At 37.6% G+C, this 8941-nt stretch overlaps 2 protein-coding genes across 2 annotated transcripts in view; one reads left to right on the top strand and one right to left on the bottom strand.

Annotated features, from left to right (window-relative positions):
- The window catches only part of LOC139148120 (reticulocyte-binding protein homolog 2a-like), a 581355-nt gene that overhangs the window by 243331 nt on the left and 329083 nt on the right, over positions 1–8941 (top strand). The window lies entirely within an intron of this gene.
- Positions 2184–8822, bottom strand: LOC139148096 (centrosomal protein of 290 kDa-like). The gene is made up of 7 exons (XM_070719393.1): positions 8633–8822; positions 8159–8298; positions 7190–7300; positions 6187–6277; positions 5559–5691; positions 4765–4859; positions 2184–3869 (listed from the first exon to the last, which is right to left on the bottom strand). Exons 1-7 carry the CDS (start codon positions 8663–8665, stop codon positions 3720–3722), a joined length of 753 nt encoding a protein of 250 aa, XP_070575494.1. The 5' UTR covers positions 8666–8822; the 3' UTR covers positions 2184–3719.

The raw sequence follows: 8941 nt of genomic DNA, 5'->3' as shown, positions 1-8941 counted from the left end.
TCTAGTTAAGTGATAGAAAACTGTATATATTTTACGTAAATATTGTCACAGCCAGCAATCTTATCAGCAATTTTATCTTTTACTAATCACATTCTCTTCACCGTCATTCAACAAAAGTTCGTTATTGTATCGTCACTGTTTATACAATATTTGGAGCTTTACTACACAACGTTGATGAAGATTCATCGACTGAAGTAAACGTTTGTGTCGCTAACTTTATGAAGTCGAATCCTGGGGTTCCAAAATGGAAAGAAGTTTGACTTAGTAATTCATTGCTAGCCTGAAGGAACATAATATATATATTTATCTTTTTGATTTCACTTCTGACCGTGGTCGGACACCGCATGGCCGATAGCTTTCAGGTTGAAAGTTTGATTTGCGACGTTCAGTTGTATATTTATGTGTGCTAAATAAACGTCTTAGCTATGATAATTATCAATTCTCATGTGTGTTATTTTTAATCGCGGTCATCCATCCGAACAAAAAGTTCTGAGTACAGTCACCTCCCTGTCAGAACAACGACCAAAGTTGTTTCATTTCAACTTCTGTAAATTTAAAGAATTCGAGAAACAAGCGGCCGCCCTGTTACTGGCAATAACGTTGTTCTCTATACTTTCCAGGCTTTTTTTATTGTTTTGGGGTTTTTATTTAATTTTGATTTTTGTATCCCCCCCCCCCCCCACACCCCAACTTTGAACTGACTAACCGCGGGTCGCAGAGTGGTGGACAATCTATTGCGTTATTTTAATTCTAATGAAGAGATTTAATTGTTCTTGTTGGACAATAGAGGCGGAGGGTGACGGTGCCCGTTGATATTTCGCTAAGTCTGTGCCAATGCTTGTATTAACAACTCATCAGCTAAAGAAAACTTCGGAAAGACAATTTCAAATACCTAGATATACTATTTAACAGTTTCGACATCTGTTTCGTGCTGTCCATTTTAAAGGTCGCTTTTGCCTTTCGATGTCGGTCAAACAAACAGCCCGATTCAGATCATCTGACATCAGTCAATGGAATTGCTAATCTGTAAACCGGTTATATCTACCTAGATCTACCTACCTATTTATAAGTAATCTACCTTTTACGCCTATCTACAATATCTTGTACCTATCTGGCTGTCTCAGTTCAATATCTATGCTTCTGCATAATATCTATTCGTCGCCCGTCAATCGGATCTTTTCTCTAGTTAATATAAAATCAAAAGAAACGAAATCGCAGAATTCTTAAAGGCAAATACGCCTTGGAGACAGCTACATGTATTTGGACTCTCCAACTTTTCCAATTCTTTTGTGATCTACCACTTGTGGGGGCTCATTTTGAAGCCCTTGGTAAAAAAAAAACTTTCAGGCCAGGAAGAAAAAATAAATTGTTCATCGGAATCGCCGCTTCTACTTTGGCATATTTGAAATTTTTTTTTTTTTGATCGCGGCCAACCGCGTCTTTTTTTTTTGAAAATCGAACATTTTGTTTTTCTCCATAGAATTAACACAGGGATGGCGGCCAGTTCGAATTTCTAATGTCGGTAAATTAATCTTCGGTAATTCGTGTCGGTAAATTAATCTTCGGTAATTCGTGTCGGTAAATTAATCTTCGGGAATTCGTTTCTCTAGTACCAAAATTCGCACGGTGACCTCGGACTTTTATTCTTGATTTTGAAAGAGAATGCAGTGTTTCGTCTAGAAAGAGGGATTGGGGATTCCACCTCTGTTACCATGTTGAACATGTGGGCATCCACTAGTAATTTATCAAGGGGGACCACCCCCCCCCCCCCCCCCCCCATGAAATGGTGTCAGTCACACCTTAGAACACATGAACTGGTGAAATCCCCCTAAAATTTTCTGGTGAGGGGGAATCCCCCTTGTTTATGTCATCCTAGATGAAACACTGAGGATGATCGAAAGATTCCTTGTTCAAAATTTGAGCAAAACTTTAAGTCTAATTTCAGTTTCGAGGCGCGTACTACGAGTTTCACTTGTACTACTGATAGAGTGTCTGTAAATATATGTCGGATTCCTGTTGCAGCCCTGAATAGTGTTAGATGCTCGCATAGTATGAGAAATAAGTCAGAACATATACAACTGTTTGACAAACTAAAGAGTAGTTGTTTCAACATGCTTCTAAGTTTGGGAGTAGAAGGAGAAATTGTAACTGACATACAAAACAAACTGTGAAAAAAATCACCAAAAATTACAGCTATTGGTCTTTTAATAAAAGTTCAGAAGCGTTTGATACAAGATGTATCATGTTTAATCAGACAGACACACACATGGGTTTATGCATCTTAGGTCAATGAAAACATTCAGATTCTAACTTGATAGGGGTCAAACTTTAAAACTGATGTTACACATCAGGGGAAAACTGACTAAAACAGAAAAACACACATTAGCAGTGGAACATTAATGCTTGACACAAAATGAACTGCATATTATTTTACAGGCAAAACAAAAAACATGTTCAGTACACAACATTTTGTAGATGTAGACATGAATTTCTCATGTAAAAAAGTCATTATAGCACTCTTATATGCTTGTTAACTCGTAAATATTTGTAAACAATGTCTGGTAAACTCTTGTGTTTACAGAAATTCCAAAGACTTCATTTGAAAGAATTCAATCACCGTCCCTCGTGGGTGGAGGGACGGTGATTCAATGTTTTGCCTGTCACAGCGGCAGAAAACAAAAAAATCCACTGGTCTTAGGTGTTAAACTGTTTATTTACCTATTTTGATCATTTCTTTACTTTTCACTTATTTATTCCAAGAATGTTCAGATTTTGCAATTTCACTGACCAGTTATCGAAATGATATTGTATCGATGAAAAGTTAGTTTGCTCACACGCCTATGCATGAACTTCTAAATGTTGATTGTTACAGTGATTGGTATGGCTGACATATTCTGAAAATCTTAACAAGACTAGGGGGCCATGGATAAATAATGCATCTGCATAAATAATGAAAATAATTGAGTTTACTGGGAAAAAGTTCAGCTCTTCATAGATTATCACTGATTGTAAATTCGCACTAACATAAGAGAGAAATCATGTTTGTGAGTAATACTTGGTCGCTTTACAGATTCTGCTCTGAAATGTTTGTGTTCAAAAACTTGTCGACAGTTTAAAGTTCACTGAGCTTGGGGATGTAAACATCATAATTTCATCTTCAGACGTTCACACTTTCAAACTTCTATTCACAGCATGACACTCAAGCTCAAGGTTTCATTTGATGATTGATGATAATTTGTGACACATACATACATACATTTACAATGACATCTGGTTGGCAAAAAGACAATTTAGCATATAATGAATTCTCTAGGATGAGCTGAACAGACACAATAACTTCTGAAGTCATGATAAGCAAGATAAAAAGGCTGCGTTGAAGACTGACACATTCAACCACACATAAACATCTAATCGTAATGTTTAAAAAGCTTCTCTTCATTTGTGTCATGAAATATTAAAATTATTGAGTAAATCACTCCCAAGTTCAAGAGTAAGTAGCCAAACTTGTATTTTTTTTTAAATGACTGGTCATATTAAAACCATACACTTTCCTTGAATTGTCTTGATTGACTGCCATCTGATTTGACACCATAACAAATATTTATAAGGAAACAAACACAAATGTATTCATCACGCACAAAGTTTCCATAGCGTGCAAAGCATGTGTTCATAATTTTAAACTCCAGTAGTGGACGATACACACATCTTCTGCGAATGGGCTACACCGGTGTTGAAGTCCTGTGTTCGGAAAATGGAAACGGCACTTTGAACTTGCGGCACATGTTCCTAAGTGTTCGGTCATACTGCTGATTGAGTTTAGCTGACTGCTGCAGGGCAAACTTCAAATCCTCGATTTCATCAAAGAATCCCTATTGCACAACAGAAAGAGTAGAACAAGGAGTTGGATCGTATCAACGAAAAGGTATCACGGTATTCAACAACTCAAATCTCGATGAGCAATATTCATTTTGTCATTCCGATTCACTTGGTAGTGGCACAGTAAGTAACCATGGTAACACACATTGATCAAAATGTCTGCCTTCAGGCAAAGATATGGCCCTTCATTACTTAATTTAAACTCAGGCGTGTTGTCTTCAGAGACAATTATTTTTTTCAACTGACTGCCCACTTCAAAATGACTGAGCACTCGCATGAAACTGATGTATTTAAAAACTTTGATATCATCTGCATTCAAATGACATCTGAACTGACTGACAGAAAGATTCTATAAAATGCCACTACACCAGAAGAGGGGTGCTCAGATAATGAGTTCCGCTGATTAAAATCCTTTAAGTTAACCATTCCAAAATTTTACCCTAACCCTTTCATCCTATTTCCTTGCTCAGATGCCAATAACTTCACCAGTGAAAAGTATGGGATTAGACAAAAACATGAGATTGAAAGTGTTGAACATCAAATTATCTTTGTCAAAGTATCTGTCAATCATACATATACTATAGTAAACTTATTGAAATCATTCAAAAGCCTATAAGATAGAAAGGAAGGGAAAATCTTAGACTTGCACAAAGTGTGTGCGTTGGCATGTAAATATCAAAACAGTTAATTGGAGCAATATACTCTGGCAGCATGTCGGGTAGATCATGAGGGTGAATGGGATTGCCCAAGGTTGCATGGCAAGCCAGATCCAGTAACTGCTGTGTGTGCCTAAAAAAGCCAAGTGACTAGGGCAAGTCTGGGAAACTCTGTAAAATTACTCATACTGGTATGTCTAAATGAAAAGACAAGGGCATTGAGAGTACAGACCTCATCTAGACCTTGGAGCTCTTTCTTCAATTTCTTTTTGTCCTTGGCTAGCTTGTTTCTTTCCTTCCTCACTGTCTCCAACTCACTTCTTAAATCTGTAACAAATTTCAAAGTGGGGTCCTCATTTCAAGGAAGAATAGTGCAACCAGCCAATCAGACTTCACATGAAATCATTTCGGTCTAGTGATTTCATACACAGATGACAAATGGTTTTGCCAACCAAACTGACCAATGGAAACACACCAAACATCTACGGTACATGGGTAAATTAAAATGGAATGCACATCTCACACATGCAACATATACGCCTTGCCTGAATCCAGCCATCTGATTGGTTGTAAGTTTGATTGATCTGCTTGCAGTGAGCGTGATTTGATGAATATATAATTAAAATCGCTGCTAACAAATCAATATACCAACAAGTAGAATGCGCCTTGGGGACAGATATTCAGACTCTCAAACTTTTACAATTCTTTTCTGATCTACCAGTCGTTGTGATTCATTTTAATACTCTTGGTGTAAGAAATCTTTCACTGTCTTAATTTTTCAACAATCGAAACTCCATAGAGTTAACACAGGGATGGCAGCCATTTTGAATTTCAAATATCAATACATCTTGGGTAATTTGTTTCTCTTGTACCAAAATTTGCACGGTGACCCCTATTTTTATTCTTGCTTTTGAAAGAGAATGGTAGAAATATTCCTCAAGGAAAGTTTGAGCAAAATTTAAGTCTTTCACTTTCGAGGTGCGTACTACCTTAATATGGTTCACTTAGCACCGAATGTATACTTACCAAGGGAATTATCAAGTGACGCAGAACGCCTTCTCTGCTTTCTACCAGCACTCCATCTCGGTGACTTTCTTTCCAACTCCTTGATTCTCTGCTTGGCAGCACTTAAATTCTGTTCCAAATCATGTATTCTAAGCTAAGGACATACAATGACACAATTTTCTGGTTTAAGCTGCAGATGTTTTGGGTATTATCAATGTGAATATTCCATAAGAAAAATGGTCAGTAATAATGAAGAAGTAACAAAGATACCATGGTTGACATTATTGTGATCACATACCGGTATGCCACTCTGAGAAAGTTTAGTTTTTGCTAGAGGTAAGAATTCTTTCATTTCTGTCCTCAACTTTAACGATATTAAAAGGTAACTTATAGGAAAAATATTCCTCTTCCTAGTGTACCAGAGATAGCACATACACTCATTGAAGGTGAAAATGCCAAAATTTGAAATCTGACAATGTTTATTAATCATTCTGTTGGTGAAACAGACTTGCATTTATCAAAAGATGTGCATGATACAGTAACTATGCACTACAAGTCAAAGAGTTTTAAAAACAGTAAGCAAGGTAAATCAAGTGACAACGTTCATTTAACAGTTTGACACTCATGTACTTTCAAGTCAGACACTCACATTGAGGGCTGCAATGGTTTCTATGTGATCTGCATTGGTCTTGACTTCCTTCTCGTATCTCCTCATCAGATGGTTATGCATTGAAAGGATCCTGTGGCGGAAAAAAGTCATTAGAAGTCCTTTCTGGCTCAGAAGAGGAATGTACAGACACTGTAGTGTACTAGCAGGGCATAGCAGCTATCAGTGTGACCAATGCATTGCATGTTTGTGTAGACTGTGTCTGAGGCAGAATGATGCTGACGTAATCTTTAAATGTCATGAACGCATGTATGGCAGCTTGGGAAAGTAACACTGGAGTACATATGTTATTATGACAAGTGATGTAAACAAATGAAGCTGAGGTCAACTAGGGACAATGCCATGCCATGATATTGTGTGCTTTGTAAATTCTGAGATCATCATACATGTAATGTGGAAACCACTCTTAGGAAGGAAATTGGCAGCAGGTCAGTAATAAGTGTCATGTCACACAAAATGGTCTGTTTATGAAAAGAATTTACAAGCACATTCCAGAAGCACATCTCTAAGATGATACACACACCATCAGGATGATAACCAAGAATTTTAAGAGTACAGCCTTCCATTGTACAGAGAGTAGTCACATTAACAAACAGACTGCATATCTGAAGAATATGAGTTCTCATCTGACAGTGCCTTCTGCGATGAATTATACAAGCGTATCGTCTGCCAGAGGGCTGGTGCTGATTTTAACTGCAGCTCAGCTTCAGTCTTGCCAAAACACTATTTGTGATGTTGAAGATAAGATTGAATATCACGATGCCATATAATACATGCACATGCGAACATTTAACAAACCAAGCAGCTTTCTTAACTGCCATTATTTCACACATCATCAGATTAATAAAAGAGAAAATGAGGCTCTAACCATTTCACCCCTATGCTTTGGACCAAACCAATCATTATCAATGGTGATGATGGACCTATTGACAGGAAACTGGGGGTGAGAAGGCTAAATGACATTTGCCATGCAGGCAGTTCTTACTTGTTGATTCTCTCATTTTCATCACTCTGTGGGTCATTCTTCTTTGCAGTGGGTTTCTGTACTGGCCTTTTGTAAGCTTGGTAACCTGGGGGCTCAGTTTGTACAGCTGTACTGTAAGATGAAACACAATTACAGATTTACAGGTAGAAATTGTAATGTAGCAATCACAGCAATTCTTCACTGTACTAAAGCATCAAAAATTGCAGTTCAACTGCTAGTTTGCAACCTGTGTTTGTGTTGAGGGCAGTAAGCATGTAAATGTGACCTGGGCGTCCTGGCTCCGGGTTTTCCCTTTGTACACCAATCCAATCAAATTAGGGTACAGCTGCAGCAGAAATGTTACCAGGGTTCCCAAATCACCTCTGATCTACCATTGCAACGATACGGAAATTCATGGTTTATCAATTCAGGTTTTGCAACCTGGACATACCTAACGGCCAGTTTATGTGTTGTACCAATAGACAGTATCAATCACCCTATACTATAGAAGGACACGGAAGCAAGTATTTCAATTTCACTTAAAGCACTTGAAAGAGATGACAAATAGATTTTGCAACAGGCTAAATTGTTCTGTATGAACTGCAATACTACAAACAATAGAAACAATGATTGACAAGATAATATTTTGGCAATATCTTACGGATTAGGAAAATTTATGCATTTTCCCTTGATCCAAGTGTAACCATATTTTAAACACTATCATAGCTCTTTATCTTTTACTAATTTCCAAGTACAGCCTGCAAACATTAAAAATTTTGCAATTTTCTCAAAGTCACAACTAAATAAGTTTCCTGAACACCCAGCATCTAACTCTTCTGTGGGGGCGCCATACAACATAGATCCTTGGGAACATCACAGTCCCTCCACACACACTGTGGGTACACAAAAGTACGGTGCGAAAAAAATGGTTGGCAAAACATGCACTTTTTAGCCAAAGGAAAACAATATACTTCAAAGCATCAAACATACTTCCTGGTTGTTACATATTCTTTGAGGACCCTTTCAAGTTTCAATTTATCATTAATATCTGTCAGCTGGCGCTCAAGTTCAGCATTTCTTCGACGTAGTTTCTTCAACTTCCTTGTAATCCGCTGATTTTCTTCTGTAAGCTAAACAGAAGAGAAATATCTGTAGACTGTCATGGAAGTAGTAGGAGCTCTCTACTTAGTACCTCCATGACTGTACTTTCATAAAGTTTGCCGATAATGAAAAGTTCAAACCTACAATGTGACTTACAAAGAATGTGAGTAGAAAACCAGTATTTAATTTGATTTCTCACTTTTCAGCGCCAGTACGGCGACGCTAACAGAACACCGTTCGGCGTTGAGCAAGCTAACTTGTCAAAACTTGTTCAACAACTGAACAAGCTGTACGGCACACCATGCGCACGCGCACACGGCTGCACAGTCAAACTTCAGGGGAATGGAGTTGAAGAAAGCCTACCTTGGAACACATGTGTATTGATGGCATATCCATTTCGCTCAAACTTTTACAGTTGTCTTGAAAATGATAAAAACAATTTAATCGCCGCCTTGTAGCACAGGTCACTCACACAGGTCAACGGGCACAACGCTCGCCTACGCTGCTAGTCAGCTCTGTTGCCTTTTCAAATGTAGCGGGGATTTTACATAACGTAGAATTGGCAGTCTGTGTGTTCATAAATCATTTGAACATACTTTTATAGATTCAATGAACAAACCTGAGCATTTTTATTTAAAAAATAAGATTAAAAATCATTTTAAAGCAAAATAC

Source organism: Ptychodera flava, chromosome 13 (genome assembly GCF_041260155.1).
Source record: "Ptychodera flava strain L36383 chromosome 13, AS_Pfla_20210202, whole genome shotgun sequence".
NCBI classification, from domain to species: Eukaryota; Metazoa; Hemichordata; class Enteropneusta; family Ptychoderidae; genus Ptychodera; species Ptychodera flava.
The sequence above is the reverse complement of the archived record's forward strand: the minus strand, read 5'-3'. Positions and strand labels throughout refer to the sequence as shown.